This window comes from Balaenoptera borealis, assembly GCF_965194805.1.
Source record: "Balaenoptera borealis genome assembly, chromosome: 7".
Classification (NCBI taxonomy): domain Eukaryota; kingdom Metazoa; phylum Chordata; class Mammalia; order Artiodactyla; family Balaenopteridae; genus Balaenoptera; species Balaenoptera borealis.
In genome coordinates, this window is record NC_138864.1 from 50,415,167 (window position 1) to 50,434,475 (window position 19,309).

The 19,309-nt window shown below is 36.1% G+C and overlaps 1 protein-coding gene across 4 annotated transcripts in view; it reads right to left on the bottom strand.

Moving 5' to 3' along the window:
• SEMA3A (semaphorin 3A) overlaps positions 1-19,309 on the bottom strand; it is a 502,916-nt gene that overhangs the window by 231,217 nt on the left and 252,390 nt on the right. For 2 of the 4 annotated variants that reach the window (XM_082398309.1, XM_082398310.1), the window contains one exon: positions 1-193. In XM_082398309.1, coding sequence (XP_082254435.1) covers positions 1-112 — 112 coding nt within the window. In that variant the 5' untranslated portion in view covers positions 113-193. The other 2 variants (XM_082398307.1, XM_082398308.1) reach the window with 2 other exon arrangements.

The following is a 19,309-nucleotide window of genomic DNA, read 5'->3' on the forward strand; positions in this document are numbered from 1 at the left end:
CTTTGTAGGATAATTTCAGCCTTGGCACATTGTTCTTCCCATTTTGATAGTTCGCTCTTGCTGTAAGTAATACTCCCCAGAAAAGACAGACAATCCTAGCGAACCAGCCCATGCTGCAGACGCTGTGGGTCCTATGCTGCTTCAGTCTCGGGTCCTGTATTGTGCGGCCACAGAAGTTCAAACAATCTGGAAACTGGAGGTAACAGGTGATTTAGGTCAGTTTCATTCATAAATGCAGACAATCAAGACCTCCAGGCAATACTAACACCTCTTCTTCTGTAACAGTCACTGAAGCCCAGAAACTTCAAACCCTCCAAAAAAAAAAAAAAAAAAAAATCAAGCCAGGCACCGGATAATGAGGCACAACTGTTGTGTGGAAAGAAAAAAAAAAATCAACAAGGGCTGCAGCAGTGGTGCTTAAGAAGCAGTTCCTTTTATCTAGACTCTTCTGATAGCTGGCGGACTCTAATCCTGCTCCCTGCTTCATTCGGCTCCGGGGAAGCAGAATGAAAGGGGAACAGAGAGAGAGAGCGAGAGAGAGCGAGAGAGCGAGAGCGAGAGAGCGAGAGAGCGAGAGAGCGAGAGAGAGAGAGAGAGCGAGAGAGAGAGAGAGAGCGAGAGAGAGAGAGAGAGAGAGAGAGAGAGAGAGAGAGAGGAACCGTGAGCAGCGCGGACTTTTCCTGTACACATGTAGGGAGAGATGACACAAGATCCCACAGACAGGTTTTCCCAACACTCACTAGACTGGCTGACAATGGGAGAACAGGCGAGCTCAACCCACTCCCCTTCCCTCCTGTCACACAACACATGCAAAAAACATCTCGTAGAGATTAGAGCCGGGAGCAGAACACTCCAGCGTGCCTGTGAAAGGCATGTAGCTATAAATTTACTTCCCAAGGCAAGCGTTGTTTTATAGCCATTTTTAGGTGCAATTTTGATGAAAAAAATCTGAATTCTGCTACCTACATAATTTACAACTCATGCTCATTATATAATTCTGCTTGAACTTGTGCGTTGTATGTTATACGTACGTTTATGCCTATATACGTATATGGATATGCATATATATGTCTGTCCTTTTCATCAATATAACTTTAACCACTGGAGGTTTTAAAGCCTTGTTAGCAATCATTCCCTCCTCCCAACAAACCCCCTTGGATCAACCACCCGGTTCCCCCGCCCCACTGCAATTTCAGGGAAGAAATTCCTAGTAAAGCCCATTTCAACAATCAGCTCAAGACAAATATAGGTCCACTGAGAATTATAAATTACAACAGGGGATTCTCAAAAGGATACTCAGAATTTAAAAACATGTATGGTTTTCCAGCTCCTGGAATGCTCTGGCTAACATTTTTAATGCATCACATCTCATTAATTAAAGCCACTTCCCTAGTTTTGGTTTAAAGGGCAGAGGAAGATGACAAAGTTCACAAAAGTCCCTGCTGGGTGTCAAGGACCAACATAAAGAGAATATCTCTGTGTCTTCACGAGCTGGTGAAGGGTTCCTAAATTTTCTGTGGACATATATGCACGTATTCAGGCAGTCATACAAACACCATTAATTCTTTTCCAAACAGGCATGTTGTCTGAGGTGTTTAAATTTCCTTTCGTATTTTCTTTCAATTTTTCTCAGAGCTGATATCCTTATGGCTTTTTTTGAGGAAGGGCGTATGAAGATCAACAGGACAGAACTTTCCCTTCTTTATTCCCCAACTCTCTCTACTCTGCACCCTCCCTCCACCCCACATACAAAACATGTTAGAAATATGGAGGAGAGAGCTCTATTTCAGTCATACGGAAATTTCTTGGCTGAAAGGAGAGGGTGAGTCTTACAATTAAAAACATAAACACTTATTGGAAGTGGTTTAGTATTCTTATAAAAAATGACCTAAGCATTGTCACTACAGCTTTCATTACTTAATGTCTATAGACCAATAGAGAAAGAGCAACTCCCTCTCTCCCTCTCTCCCTCCCTCTCTCCCTCTGTGTGTGTGTGTGTGTGTGTGTGTGTGTGTGTGTGTGTGTGTGTGTGTGTGTGTGTGTGTTTGCGTGAGTGTAGGTGGACGAGGAGGAAGAGAATGAAGAGGGTTTAAAGGGGGGAGAATGGGGGAGGGGAGGAGGAATTCTCTTTCTACTTCACTAGATTGATTCATCAAACAGACCCTATTGTATTTGTCAGTTTCCGCCAGCCTATTGATCAGTCAGTATTGTTAAGAAAATAAAATCCAAAAATAATGTTGATTTTACTGATTCCCACACTTGTTATCCTGAGCACTTTTCACGCTCTAGGCAATGGATTAAGGCTGCAAATGACAAGAGGCTTGTCTGTCTTCCATGGATTACTCTCTATAGACATTCATTCTGCAGAGGAATTCATGTCACCTTGGGATTATTTAGAAGATTGGACTAATGAATTATCCTATTGAAATACCACATATGATTAAACACTTTAAATACTTGTACCATTTTCATTAATACATATTGTAAATATTTCCTTTTCTCCAGCTCTTGTTACGTAGACTAGGAGAGCAAGTTTATATTTGTCAAAACTAAACAGGATAAGCAAATTTAGAAATGTATCCATTTCACTTGCGTAATGTCTAATCCTGAAACATTTTGATGTTGTCCAGGAAAAATAAAAGGTTGTAGGCAAAATTCAGATAAAAGAGGGTCAGAATTGACTCCATGGAGAAGAAAGACATTCAATCTGGAGTTTGAACCACAAAATCATGACAGAATTACTTTATTTTGTAAAATAAATAACAATGTTGAAGCCTGGAATTTGGTAGCACTGACACCCCATGTTTATATACACACAAATTTTTTTTAAAACTTTAATATACTTATTTACATTTGACATTTTTCTTACCCTCTAAAATTTTTATGATCGTTGGGTCTTTTCAAACAATTGAAAGTTTAGTGAATTCACATTTATATTTACTTATCTGTAGATTTTTTTAATTAAAAAAATGTGAGAATAGGAAATTCTTTATGTAAGCATAACCGTTCTAGACTGATTAAATTATAAAATTGTAGAAAAGTGTGCCCACAGATAGAATTTTTTTAATTGTGGAAGGAAAGAAAGAGAGAGAGAGAGGGAGAGGGAGAGAGGGAGGGAGGGAGGGAGGGGAGAAGAGAGGAAGGAAGAAAGGGGGAAGGAAGGAAGGAACTACTTCCTGAAAAATACTTACCAAAGTATTTGTAATATTATATTTCTACTGCTTTCTCAATTGACTTTGGTCAGGGTTAAATAAAGTTATTTTCAATGTTTTTCTTATACATCCAAACATGTGAGGGATAACCAAGGTTAAACCTATTTCGGAATTGAGGTAGATGCAAAGTTGAGGTGGACCTGGGTGGATGTCATCAGAATCTATTAAAATGTGCATGTGTGAAATGTGAATTTTGATTCACCTCCCAAGAAACATCGCTCCCTACTCTGAGAATCTGTGACCTCAGCCCTGACACGGTCAAGCCTGCTGTATTTGCCACATTAACCATTGATTTTGCTGCATCATTTACGTTTTTAAAAGTCATACATAGTATATTGACCTTTTAACGTTGAGTTTTTTTAAGGTACAAGTGAAAAATCTTATTTTGTTTCTCTTAAAGCAGTATCTTTATTTTCAATTATTTTCTAACCCACAATCTACATCATATGCTATAATTTACTCGCAACTGAGTTTATAATATCTTCTTAAATTTCAAGTTTTCAGAGGTGATTAAGTCCTGCTACAGAGTCAAATTTAAGCAGGTGTTTAATATGATGAGCATGCTGTTGTATATACTTCTGTCAAATAAATCAGTAGTTTTTAATCTCACCCCACTCCATATTGAGATGGATTACAGAGACTTCCAAGTATAAAACTCTTGACAGGCAGTTTTCTGGGTGGCGGGCTTGATTTTCTAGAGAAACAGCTCTTCCAACTTCACAACAGTTTGGTTAACTCTTGTTTTTCAGTAAAGACCGGTACAGTCAGAGAAGATACGTGTTAAAGCAATTCTCCATTGGAAATGTATTTTTGATCTTTTCATATGTTAGCTAAAACCAATGTGTACATTTTTTAAATGTCCACTTTCTATAATTTGTTATTTATTAATGAAACAAACTGGGATGGCAATAAACATTGCAGTTTAATAGCAGAAATCGTTCTCATATGTGAGATGGTATTCCAAGTGCTTCCCCAGGTTAGAGACAGCCTGAAACTTTCTGTGAGTGGTAGGTAAAAATACTTGCTATATTTGTGCATAAAAGAATATAAGGAGAAACACAGTTTAGATATATTTAAGAGATTGAGTGGATTAAGTGTACTTGATGTTATGGTGCGCTTCATTAAACATACCTGCCTCTCCCTGCAATCCCACTCCACCCCCGTTTCATTGTGGTTAGATAAACACCCCCAAAGTGTGTGCCAGCCACAGAAGTAGATGACCTCTTTAAGAGAAATTATGGAGTAAAGAATTTCAAAAGGAGTTGGTTAACCAGCTCTCCTAAGAAACAACACCAAGAAGGAAACCAATACTAAAAAACAAACACAAATTTCCATACTCCTCCCAAGGTGTTATTTAATTGAGTCATGTAAAAAAATCTATATTAGTTTCCATTCGTCTGCTATCTCCCTTTTTTTCCTTCAAGAGAATGCTTCATTAGTATATGAGAAAGGCCTATGATCAACAGAATTACAGCAAATATCAGAGTAGAACATTTGCCCTTGCTCTGACATCTCATGCTGGAAATTCATATTTAATGAGGGTTTTTCTGGTACAGGGAAGTTGAATTTTTTTTTTTTTTCTAAAAAAGAATTGTGTGGGTGAAAACATTTTTTAGAAGATCAGAAGACATCTTATTAATTGGGAAAACTAAATAGTTGATGTATTATTCATTCTAGCGAAAAAATGGTAGTTATTTAAGAACTATTGTCGTAGTCGCTGAGAACGGGGCGGGGGTGGGTGGTAGCAGGTTAAAAGCAATATTTAAGAAATTAAGTTGCACTTTTTAAAAATCTGACCCCTGTGAATGCTTTTGGTACAAGCAATGCGTGAAAGCATGAGTTGAGAGGAAGGATTGGTAAAAGGCAGAGGGAATTCAATCTCTAGGGAAGCATTAACTCCTCTCTTTCCCTCTTACCCACCCATTAACAGAGATCTCAGTAAAATAAGCTAGCCCCTCCTGGGAAGTGAACTTGCAACAGTTTAAGAAAAAACACTTATATGTCTTCTCTTGTGACATCAGTGTTCATCCTGAGATTTAAGGTAAATAGGGACTCAAGATAAAAGCCTTTTTGTTTTTCAAATGAATTAACATGATAGATGTTAAATCAATGCAGGGGTCCGGAAACTGGCCAGTCACGTTAGCTGTGGCTCTAGATTTTAAGAAAAATTTAAACAATTAAGGGGTATCAGAAATTACAGGGGAAGTTCTTTAGCAGTAAGGTGAGGCGGTAACTTCCCTTTCCTTGAGAATTTGATTCAAGGGCTAGCAGGTGAGTTGTATTAAGTTTGTGGGGGGGGGGGGGGAACAGAAGAGAGTGACAAAAAAGGGATGCATAAAATTTTATGTTTAGTGTCTGCGTAGCCAAAAGTGGCTAAAATCCAGTTATAGGAACAGAATTTAACATTTCCACAGTCTCCCTTTTCTTTCGACTTTTTAAATCGATCATATTTTTCAACATTTCAAAATGTTTTAAACATGGGACTTTTCCTTTTTCACCTAGTTAAGCAGTATAATCACTACAGCTTCTTTATTAGATTATCTGATAAGTGAATGCAGTTTTCCAGAATATTAATCTATTGCAATAATTAAACACTGAAAATACCAGAATACCTGTTTGGGTTTTTTATTATTGTGGTGGTTGTTTTGTTTTGTTTTTAAGTGAGAGTGTCCCCACCTCAACTCAAATGGAACAGAAAGTTTTCAAGTGAGACAAAAATCCCATTGTTAATACTGATCAGTACAGGCTAGGCAGTGAGGAGGAAAAAATGAGGCGTCCCTGGAATACAAATGAAATGAGCAGGTTGGCTGTTGAGTGTTTCAGGACATGAAGTTATTAGTTATTTGCTTTCAGCAAAGGTATAGCATGCAGTTCCTCACTGAATAAATAAATAAGCAGATCTGTACTAAACAAAACAAAGTGAAGAAACCAGGCAGTATTGTTTAAAGGACTACTTTCCATCTGACTCAGGCAAAGCAGATGCATATAGTTTCCCTTTGTTACCACTGAAAAGAATGTTGCACCTCAGATGTAAGTTTACTAAAATCTGTATGTTCTAGGAAGCAGCCTATTTTCTCTTCTTAAAAATGTTTTTAAAGAGTTTGAAACTGATTACGACTGGGAACAGAGATGCTGAAGCCTAGAATTAAAGCTCCTTAAAAGGGTTTATTATAATGGCAAAACCAACTGTTTGGCGGATGGTGACTCAAAAACTACAGTGCATTCTGCTTTTCAAGGGCACAGATTTCTCCAAATTGCAAGAGTTAGGAAGAAAAGACTTCAATTATTTTCTTCCCTATTCTGTATTGTTTCAAGTGTTAAATATCATTTGGTCTAGTCTATGCCCTCCATTTTTTCCTTTTGTGATGTGGGGTTGGTGTTAGAATTATATGCCAGGTTTCATTTCACTGCCTTGGCTACAGGAGCAGCTGTCACCTTATGGGAGAGATTAGGAAATGCCTTGTTTATTAGTTAACAGTTATTATTTACAAGTGATTTATGAAGAAAATTCAAGTCTCCACCATTTTTCCTCAGGGCATATTCAAAGAATAAGTCTCTTTGAAAATCAATCAACATAAATTCATTTTCTCATGCCTGCCGTATTGATGAGAAGAGAAAATAACATCCAATATGTCCAGCCTTGAATCTTCTTAAATTACAGATCCAAGTTGAAAATGGTTTGACTTGAGGACTTAAATGGCGATCTGATTAGTCTCTTGCTTGTTTTTTCAAAGTTGATGTATAACTTTAGTAACTTAAAGCACTTGAAAGGCCCTCAAATATCTAATAGACAGAATGTTATAAAACACCCTTTGTGGCATAAAAATAATGTCCACTACAACAAATAGTATTCTCACACAGTTTTTAACTCTATTATCTCAAAGTTTAGCAATTAACTGTAATAATGTGCTGATGATACATAAGAAAAAAGCCCACTAATTAATTTTTGAACTTAAGATTTTAAACGAGTGTAATCCTCGCTGTGTAATTTTGTAGAAATAACATTTGATGTTTTTTGATACAATCAGATAGTTTGGTGGTCTTGTTTTGACATATTAAATAATTACTGCCAATTTAATAATTATTTAATTAATAAATAATTTACTGCCAATAATTACTGTGAAACCTATTTCAATTCCATTAAGCTAAAATAAAAACACTTAGAGAAATAAGAAAACTAAATTTGAGTGAATCAAACTAAATATGGTAATCTATTTCTTGGGCTGTCAACGTGAGTTTGTAGGTGTTTGCCACTGTGTGTAACCCAGCACACCTAATTTGGTTCCAGAGATGCAATTTTAGATATGTATACTCTTTCTTTACTCTTAAATCCAGTCACTTCTGAAACCATTTTACTTATATTTCTTGAATTGTTTCTTTTATATTTACCCATTTATTCAACAAGATTTTGAGAATTGCCTAGGTGTCAGTCATTGTGTCTTGTAAAACAAATTACAAGTTTTTTGAGAATTAGTGATATATAGTCCTGATAACCAATGCCAATTTATCTTTTTTAAAAAAATTTTTCTACCATAAAGATAAAAAACATCTACAAAGCTTTCTGTACCCATTTTGGTCTAGAGAGAGAGATTTATTTATTCATTCATTCATTCATTTATTTACTTACTTACTTATAATACATCTCTCCTGCTCTTTTCTTTTCATCAAATCCTGTACCTGTTTTCATTCTGTCTAGTAATATTTTCTCTATTGCTGTGGAAGACCCTACCTGATGACAGATTGTCTATGGATTTTGCTGGATTACTCCTGATTATAGGCTATTGTATTCCCCTAAAGTTAATATGCCTATATCAGGATTTTGCATTAGGGACTCAGGATATAAGATTGCTTTCTAAAAAAAAAAGGCTTGCATACTTTTTTCACAATGTTTTGTGAGTCTTCTAGAAGCTCTCTCCCCTATGATTCTGTGGTGCTAGGTGCATATATCTAGTTTAGCTCTTATTACTTTATATTATAATAAATTTCCTCAACAGACTCTAATCTCAAAGAGAACAGAAACTTTTTCTCATTATTTTATTTTCAGTGCTCAGCATAACCTCTGGCACAGAGTAAAGTTTAACCTCTTAATTAATGGATTAATTAATTAATTAAAGAGTCAGGGGAAATATATGTTAGATAGGCCTAGAAATCTCACAATTTGAATAAATAGTTTGGTAGAAATAGTTTCTTTGCAGGTACAATTATACTAGTTTTCCATGCTCTTACACTAAACATGGATTGGAGTGTAGACAGTAACACTGATAGAGTTCTAATTTGTTCATTTAAAATGCTGCTAAAGTAACCACATTATAGTCCATAAAATAAAATACATTTGGTCTTTTCTTCAAAGCATGGAAAATTATTTTTGTTATTATTATTTTTTATTCAATTATAGATTTCTTTTCAGGTTAAAGACCTCTCTTCAGATTTCCTATAGCCTGCAAATTATTACAGTATGTTGCTAATACGGACATTAATCAAAATGAACATTCTACAGTATTACCAAATATATATAGAGTTTTCAAATGGCAATAAGTTCTTATTTTTTTATTTTAAAAATTGAGTGGTGTTTATAAAACTCCCGGAAAGAAAGCCACCACAGTTGTGAAAATGCATATATTATATGAGACAGAACACCTGGGTTTAAACCACAAGATCATAATTTGTAGCAATATAATTGAAATTTTAGTTTCTTTGGCTACAAATGAGTTTGGGCATTTCCCAGCTTCCCAATGGCTGTTAAGACCAAACCAGTTATCATATTTGACACTGCCCGGTACAAGGACATTCAGAGAGCCAGTGTTCCTAGGCAGAGTTTCCACCTTCACAGAGCATGGAACCGGACTCTGCAGTCAGAGTTTGACCAAACCTCTGGACATCAGAATTGAATATAGGGGCCAGGGTGTCATGTAAATATTGTTGGTAAAAAACAGTGATTCTAAAATGCCCTTTTGCAGAAAGAAAAGACAACCCTTTGAGAATCATTGCAAATGTTAGATGAAAAAGAGGAAAGGAGAACATAGGCTGCTATTACTTCTGTGTGTTGAAAACTTGTCCTTTAAGTATCACATGTTCGATTTTAAATGCACCAAATTTACATATCAAGTGCAGGAGGTTTGATCACAAAGAATAAGATAGCTAAATGGAAATATGAAGAGCAGAGAAGGCAGCAGCAAGTGGAGAAGCCCTGTCTTAGACTAACAAGCATGAAGTTGCCTTCGCTAATCAGCCCTGCAAACCTAGGCAGCTGCAAATTGAAGGAGAGCGGCATTTCACATCTTAACAAACTGCCGGTGACTCACTTGGCCAGATGTGGGTTTGAGATCCTCCACCTTTCACAGATTACACAGTACAGAAAGAGTTGTATCTTTTATGGTAACTCAAGCCTTAAATTAGTAGAGGACCCATTATTAGCACTAAATCCTCAACCTGCAAGTGGTTTTTTAAATAACCTAAGTTGCAAGCTTCATGAATCAGTATTTACGTTTCAGAGCAAATTATTTTCCCAGATAAGTGTCATACTTAACTTTAGGAAGCAGAGAAGTTTAGGTCAACAGGTGAAACACCTGTACAACTATTATGGGAATATTTCCTACTACTATTTATATTTTAAGTCATTATGTCTCATAGGTCAACAGCACTATTTAGTATTTTAACTGTTCGAATCGTTTTTCATGCTGTTTTCAGAACACTAGGGAATCTTGATTGGCTGGTAAATAAGTTAGTTTTCCATTCTAGTGGAGTGTTTTACTATAATAGTTTCAAGAGAAACATTTTCCCTTTACCTTTATTATTACTGTTAAAATACACCGGCAGAAACAGGACAATGATTAACATTATACCACTATCTTTGAACAGTTTCTTAAACCCGCAAATGGATACCCACAAAATATCATTTAGAGTCACAAAATAAATTGTTATGGATATACTAAACTACAAAATAAGTCCATTTTCATATTTATTTTTCGTTATAATTGCCAGACGTCAAAACATTACAAAGTATGAAAATACAATTGTCACAATCTGAATAGAATTACAATTTCTATTTTCGCATAATTATCAGTCCATGGCAAAACTTTCTAGATTCACTGGACATAAGTCGTGGGATATGCTAAGCAGATTTTAAAGAAAGACTCATGTTTTATAAACCGATATGGAATTTAAAAAAATCTGTCCAGTGTATTCCCTCACAAAATGCTGTTTCAAATGTATTTAGCAGCCTTTTCAAATGTGAATTCAACAACTGTAGAAAGCCACTTAGACTCCCACTAAATTGAGTCTATCAAAGTGGTTCAAATGTCACTAATTGTTTTACAGGAATAATCATATTGTAGCTTTAAACAAACTTAAGCTTTAGTCTACTTTAAGACTGGAGTGCCTGGATGAGAATAAAGACCCTTTTGCTGAAAAGGAGACGACCGAGTTACATTTAACAAGATGCAGCATGTGGCACTTGAGAGATCTCACACTGGCGGGCTGTGCGCCACCCCAGCAGCTACATCACGTTTCCTTTGCCTCAAACGATTTCAGAATAATTTCATAAAAATGACATGATTGACACTCTAGCTTTCTTCCCATTCTGATGTATTTAAATGTTAATATCTCTGCAATGCATTGATACTTTAAAAGTATTAGAAAAGAAAGAGAAATAAGCCAGCAATTTTACTTGCGTGCATTTTATTGTACAAATTAAGACGACCTTTTATTTACTCTAAAGGTTTTCCCTAATTGCTCTTACTTTTCTATTTTTCTGTGCGTGTTTTCATTAAATGGGCTTTGGGATACTTTCCACAGTCCTTTCCGTCAACTATAAAAATGAGTGACTGGGTACTGTAACAAATAGGGGTAAGATACCTTTTTCTATATACATTACGTAAACATAACATTATAGTAAGTGTCCCCTTCCCTAGTTCATTCTATCTCTAATTTGGTTATTCCCCTCTTTAAATTCAATTCTCTACCAAGTCTTCCAAAATAAATTATTTTAACTCTAGTCATCCCAACACTCATTATGCATTATGAGCTAAATCTCTATACATATGTATTGTGTTTGGGGCATGTTTTTATGTATTCATTCTGTCAGTGAAGTGCACAAATCATGAATATATTTGTCTTCAATAGCACTTTAATTACAGGACAACTTCAATGGTGATGGGCCTATGGCCTATTTCCTGTGAAGTTCCTAGTGCAGTTCTTTTCCCACAATGGGTCTTCCATAAATGTAAGTGAATGACTTCCTGACTATTGTCAAGGATCCCGGGAGAGGCAGGATGGTGTTGGCAGCAAGAGACAAAGCTGGCTGTCAAAACTGTTATATTCAGATGAACAGCAAAAAGTTGAAAGAGATCTGAAAGTTTTCGGAAGCACTCTGCCCATTTTGTCAAAAACTGTTTCAAAGAATTTTATGTATCCTGAACTCATGAAGACTGGTTTGAAAAACAAATCCCAGAATTCAAGAAACTGGTCAATGACTAATTTGCTTTATTAAGAAAGAAAAAAGATTAAAAAATATGGTAGTTTAAAAATGATATTTACCTGAGGAGATTACTATGTTCTAGTGTGGGATATGCAGAAAAGTATTTTGTAGTAGGGTGATGAAATATCCTTAAATAATAGGATTTCATTAGGTATAAGTTTGACACAAATGGCTTTCATCTTGCCCAGTTCTCTGACCCATAAGCTAAATATCAGGTATTATAACATTTAAGAGGTAAGGCTTCTTCCTGTGTAAGTAGGTGTGGGAAAAATGTGTCGCCCTTTTCCTGGGAGGTCAGTGGGGCGCTGGTGGGTGAGGCAGGTTTCCATTCAATTGTTCTGCACTAAAGAAGTGCTGCTATGAGAGAATAAGGCTGGGTACGCATGTAAGGAGGGCCTTAAAATAGTGAGACCGCGAGGAGTTTGAGGTTAAGTGAACACCTTTTCTACCAAGATTTTAAAGCATTGTAATCTTATGTATCTTATATATGCATGCATGTATATAGGTAAACCTGTGTATATACATGTTTATGTATATATACATTTACACACACATATATACATACACTGAATGTAATTCAACAGAAATTTATTGAATTTCTGTGCCAGGCATTCTGTGCTAAAACTGTAAAAATTCAAAGACAAATGAACGCATTCCTTACCATGAAGGATTTGCAATTGGATTGGAGAGGCAACGTAAGACTAGCCTTTTAGAAATATACACCTACAACCTCCTAGACGCCATTCAATTATAAACTTTAAAACACAGACAAAAGATAATTACTCTCATTTTTTAGAAGTACTTAGCTAGGCTGAGGTAGTTTTCAATAATGTGTAATAAAATATTTTTCTTCTTTCTCGAATGATACAAACTCATGTGTGATCTCTGGCATGTTAAGTACAAGCGGAACAGTTGGCTTTGACCCATATCCTTATTCTGAAGAATTACTACTCTCAGATTTCAGTCCCGGAAAAAGTGATAAAGGCTATTCTCAGAAATCAGACTCAAGATATAGAAAACTGCAGCTTTCTGATTAGTGCATTTTAAATGGGTCTAAAGGTAAATACCATCACCTGAGTCTCATTAAATCAATGGATACTATATATATTAAATGCTCTAAAAGTAATGTTCAACTTCTAAGTAGTATATTTTATACAACTAATTGGCTAGTGGCCTACACACCTTGACTCAATTTTAAATATCAAAGAATTTTCTTTGTGACTAATATTTGCATTTTAAAATTATTTTTCTTCTGAGTATTTTATCTCGTGTTTACTGGAGATGAAATGCACTTTTCAGACCTCTATTTTGTTACTTATACCTGGAAAGAATCTAGAATGAAACAGGAAAGCAGAGATGAACATTCTGTAACACCTTCTCATTGAGTCTATTAATTGTAGAGATGAGCCTTGTACATTCCTCCGTGGTCCAAGTAGGAATGACAACAACGAGAACACTCCATTGTTTAAGTATTCCACATACTTGGGCGTGTGTGCGTGTGTGTGTGTGTTGCAGCGGAGCTGTGTGTAGGCTCATGTCTGACCCAAGTACCTGGATTACAGTTTTAAATAGCAAGTAAGGAGGCAGTAGAGCGTGATGAGAGAAATCCAACCCGAGTCCTAGTTCCGGCTTGGGCACTAACGAGTGATGTGTTATTAGATAATGAATTTCTTGGGGCCTCAATATCCTCCTCTAAAAATGAGTTAACTGGACGAGATATACTCCGCCTCTGGGTCCTTCTAGTGCTGAAAATCCTATATCCTAAAGTATATTTCCAAGCCATAGTGTGAAATTTATCACTTAAACGTTTAGCAATATTTAATTAGTTAGAAATAAAAATGTAATAATTCATTTTGCTCCATATAAAACTGTAATTTCAGTTGGGGAATAGAAAAAAATTGTTATATGATACTGTGTCATTAAAATATTTGAAAATATCTATGATGGTCCCAATGTCAAATGATTACTTTATTAAACAGAACTCAGTTATAATATACCTCCTATACTAGTTTCTGAAGTAGGTATTTAGGATAAAATCAGTTATATCATTCTGATGTTAAATGTAATTGGCATGATGCAGAAGAATTTGGCTGAAGTTAAGGTTTTTGGAGAATGTTTACTGTTCCTATCATTTGAGGAAGAAAAGTTAAATTTCTTCTTCAGACAGGGTTAATAGAGACTATAATGCACATGTTCAATTTATATTCTTCTCATTTGGTTACATTATGATATGCATTTAATAGAAGGGAAAACACTACTAATGATGATAATTTTAACTTCGCTTATTTCAATGGCTATTTATCAATCATTTTCAGATACTGAACTAGTTGCTATGGGGAAGAAAGGAAATGAATTAAATGTGATTCCTGCCCTTGAGAAGGTCCCAATCTAGTGAGGGAAAGTTACAGCAAAAGAAGATACGAACACAAAATGCTAATTGCTCAGACAGAGCAGATGACAGGCACTTAGCCCAGCTGGGATATTATAGAGGCTTCCTGTGGGAGATGGTGCCTGAGCCGGGTCTTCAATGATAGGTAAGAGCAGGTGAAGAAAGATGAGGAGGTCGTGCCAGGGCTTCAAGCAAAACACAAAGCCACAAAATAGGAAAGCATGTGTGAGTGCAGGAAATGGGAGCAATTTTGCCATTAAAAGGGTGTAAATAGCAAAGAGAAGAGGGAGGAGAAATCGGCAGGGGCCAAACGAAAAACGTGTCTATATAGTCACGCTTGTAATTCTAATATAGGTGATGAAAAGACACAGAGGACATCCAAGAGGATAAAGCCATTGATAAAAGATTTGCTTTTAAGGTAAATGAGCCTCGTTGCAGTGGGAAGGATGTAATGACTAGCAACAAACCTGAAGTTACGACGGCCAAGTGTGTTTCTCTTGTAACAGCCTAGATCAGAGGTGACAAGGCACCTAATCATGGCAGTAGATCATGAAAAGGCGAGAGAAATCGCAAAAGGGAGATACAAATGGGCATGCTTTGATGCTTTCCTGATGAAAGATTTGATAAGTAGAAGGATGGCGAAGTGGAATTTTCCATTTCCTGTGCTTTTATTACAATATTGTAAATGTTGTATTGTAAATAATGCAATTATTTACAATGATTCCCATGCGTATGGCATGGATGAATAGCACTATTAACTGAAACCAGCAAGAGAAGAAGATGAGCAGATATGTTTGAGGAAAAAGAACAGTGTTCAATTGTGCACTTATTGGTTTTGAGAAGATTACTAAGTATATATTTTACGTACACATAAGCAGTTTGGTAAATTAGTTGAAAGCTCGAATATCAGAGACAAAGATTAGGGTTTATCTAGAAATTAGGGTCAATATAGAGAGAAAAACTGGGCTGAGGAGAGAACCATGGATGGCAGTAAGGAACAGGCAAAAGAGGAGAACCCCAAACAGGGGAATGTGACAACTAAGCATGGAAGGACAGGAAAAACAACATCACGAATACCCAGGTAGAAACTCTTTAAGGAAGTCAGCCAAATGTGGGAGAGGGATGTGGAAGCTGGCCTACGCAAGTTCTATTTGAATAGGTAGTTCCAAAATCATTCTTACTCCTTACAAGAACTGATTCAGACGTGGGAACAGAAGCCAGATGGCACTGGGTTTTGTGAAGACCAACTACAAGAGAAATAGGTAATAATGAGTTGATTTTGGCTAATCAGCTTTCTCCCTTTCTCAAATATGAAATGACATATAAAAATTCTTTACCTTCCTAGAATCCTGAATTCACAATGAGATTTTAAACATCTACTCTGCAAATGGAAACTATTTAGAACACATAACAGTCTTCATTTATCATCACCACATTGGGGAATTTGATTCCCTTTTCTTTCAAATAATTTGGTTTATTTCTTTATTTTTCCCCAAGTGTTATTACAGGCTTCTCATAGAAGTTGATTCACTGATCACAGTGTAATATTATGCCCTTAGCTTTTATTGTAGGACGATATAACAAATGATCTCAGGAGGAATACTCTTCCAACATCTGCAAAACCACTATTCATTATATTAGTCAACATCTCAAACAACAATACACATGATAAATTCCTCCCAGAATTTAATGCCAGGAAGTCTTTCTCTGATGAAGAACTGATATATTCCTTTTATCAGTATGTGGGAACTTAGTTCTTTTCAACCTTGGTTGATGGGAAGTTTAAAATGAAATTTGACACTCACATGTAGAAACCAGCTATTTCTAGTTTCCCGGTTAGTTCCTGGAGAGCACCTTTTCTATCCTTTTTGAGTTTTCTTGTTCTGTACTATTTTAACCATATGTGTATGTCCATGTATATGTCTGTTTACTGAAGTCCTCTTCAAATGTTATTAAAATAAGAAGTTCAATGAACAACAACAATAAAAATCACAGTAATAAAGTATTTGGTCAGCATTTTATTTCATTTTCTCTTCATTCCTTTTGAAGGTTTCTTTTCCCTCCCACACAAACCCATGTTAGATGAAAAGCATATTTTTGGTATTATTTTAATTAAAGATAAACTTCTCGATGAGTATTTAAAATCAATCATTTCCTTTTTTTCATATACTTAATTTCAAGAAAAGCAATACAAAAGAATTTAATTCTGGCTTGAAGAACATTATTAATTTACTACACTTCTCTTATTTTTAATTGTATAATCCTTAGCCTAGTACAAATATCCGTGGTGATTCTTCTTACAGGACATTTAACTACACTTAGAACCGCTTGAGACTGTAACCTAATTCTAACCAATTTTATGACATTCTCTTCTAATAGAATACTTTTGGCGTGCTGCCCTTATGCCTCATTTTCCCTCAACAGAATTTCCTAAGAACAGTGTGAAGAGTGGCAGGTACAAATAAAGGGATATAAATAATGAAACAAGGAATACCAGTTATGGAAAGTTTACAGTTTGAGTGTAGGCATGAGAATTGTAGAAGGGCATTTGATATGAGAACTAGCAAAACCTGCTCTTTTTTTTTATTTTTTACAAGAAATCCCCAAATATACTTTATAAGATAAATCCCTTCCCATCCTCATGACCCATCTCAAATGCCACTTTTTCTTTGAACACTTCCATAAAACTCTAGACAGTCACTCTATCAGTGCCCTTTTTTGGATTCCTGACGCACTCTGTTCTTAACGATTATAACGGAATCTCAAAATACATTGTAATGATTTCTTTAAAGTTCAGCTTCCTTCCTGTCTTCACAGAGAGGAATTATACCTTATTTGCCTTATAACCTAAGCAGTGAGCACTAGGATCTCAAAAAAGGCTGGTTTTGAAAGCTAAAATGCATGAATGAAGGAAGGAAGGAACGAGGCAGACATATGGGTTGAAAACCGAAGAATAATGAGGCACTGCTCTGGAATTTAAATATTTCACTTTCTGGATAGTCAAGATGATTGTAGAATTGATGATAACATTTCTACTGATGGCATGGGGTAGCAAGAATAAGAGTCCTAGTAAGAATTTGAGAAGTGGGGAAAATAAACCTGTCTCTTACGAAGTCAACATGAAATCAACACAGTGCCCTGGAGTTGTGACGCAAAACTACCATTCAGATATCACCTAACTCCCAGAACAAAAAAAGCTTGAATTGAACCTGCCTGACACAATGAGTATAGTGAGCATAAGAAGGTGCACATCACAAGGAGGTAGGATGGCCATGAAGGCACCAAGAGAAAAGACCCCAAGCCAACTCGTGGCAGTGCACAGCACTTACATTTCCCCTGGATTTTCATTTTTTGAAAAGGGGAGATTGTCCCAACACCATCATGAAAAGAGATGCATCCAGCTATGCCCTCAACATGATGTTCTTCAACAACAAACTTCTTTCCCTTTTTCTGGCTCCAAGCAGTATGCTTACAAGGAGAGAATGTGACTGCCATGAAAATATAAGCATTATGGGTTTTGTGACATTTAAGTTTCTTATTGTACCTTGATAATAAATATTCTGATTGATTACACAGTAATAACATGGATTGCTTCTTGATTGTCCACAATAAGCCAGATGTGCTTGTCACCATCGGACATATAATATCTTTTAATTATATGGATTTTGATTGTCTTCTCCCTTTTAGAAAATATTCTCCATGTCTAGTCTGTTTTATTCTATATCCCCAGCACCTAGAATAATACCCGGTACATGGTAAGTGTTACTAATTAGTTATTGAATGAATGAATTCATAACACCTCCAGAAGTATAGCTATGAAAAACTAACGGACTCAGTTTTTTCATTCACTCTGAAAGAAATATACTTTTTCTATGCCATATAGAAAACATGCAGTATTTTATAATAGGGCTGATAAGACTGTGGTGTCAGTTTTTTAAAATATATTATACTACTTTAAACCTACAGATGAACTATTAAACACTAATATTCATTGAGCAAATACTTACTGATGATGATCCTTTTTGTCCTTTATTTAAAAGTGACTCTGGGGGGCTTCCCTGGTGACGCAGTGGTTGACAATCTGCCTACCAATGCAGGGGACACGGGTTCGAGCCCTGGTCTGGGAAGATCCCACATGCCGCGGAGCAACTGGGCCCGTGAGCCACAACTACTGAGCCTGCGCGTCTGGAGCCTGTGCTCCGCAACAAGAGAGGCCGCGAGAGTGAGAGGCCCGCGCACGGCGATGAAGAGTGGCCCCCGCTTGCCGCAACTAGAGAAAGCCCTCGCACAGAAACGAAGACCCAACACAGCCATAAATAAATAAATTAATTAATTTTTAAAAAAAGTGACTCTGGTAGTAAAAGATAATCTAACCTTCAGGTTTTCTTATAGACATAAGAGTAGTTGGAAAAGTAGCTCGTTGTATTAAGGATTTAAGAATCTATGGTAAATATATTTTTAAACTATTTTTTCAAACTCTGACCCCTTCTCAAGTTTAAATTATACTGACATTTTTTTGTCAGATGAAAACAGAACAACAGAAGACTAAACTCAAATTATGCCACTGAGAATAAAAAAGAAATTGTGTAATAGCCATTGCCTCTGAGTCATGTTAGGCAGAATGACAAATGGACGATAATACACGTAATGACATGGCAGTCTTTGGCTTTGCACAGAGGTCCATAAATATTTTGCACATGCTTGGAATACATGGACGTCCAGTTGACAGACTCTCCAAGAAAATTCTAAAGTTAGATACCAGATCTAAATTGGTATCAGGAATTTAATAAAAAGGGATGTCCTCGGAGGCTTTTAGGTCATCGCACAAAGTGGTCTTCACTGTGTTTTATTTGGCATTGTCATGTTTGGAAAAACAGAGTACAAAGAACTGAACATTAAGGCAGTGATTCTCTTTCCCCCCATATTGCAATCAGTTTGAAAAGCAGCGGATATGCGATTCGTGTTAATTGTGCCAAAACAGCAGCAGCATGAATGCTAAATTATTCACCATGTTCACAAACTGTCAAATGGGGCAAATAGCCAACTATTCAAAATAATTGCAAAAAGATTGGCACAGCTGTAATGTGTTTTCAGTGTGTATTCCGTATCCTCCTGAAACCAATATTCAATGTAGTGAAACGAATTTGTCTCTTTGATAGACTCAGAGGAGAATTTAGATTTCATTCATAAATACTTCAAGTAAAAATTAATTTATTTGTACTATAATTTTCT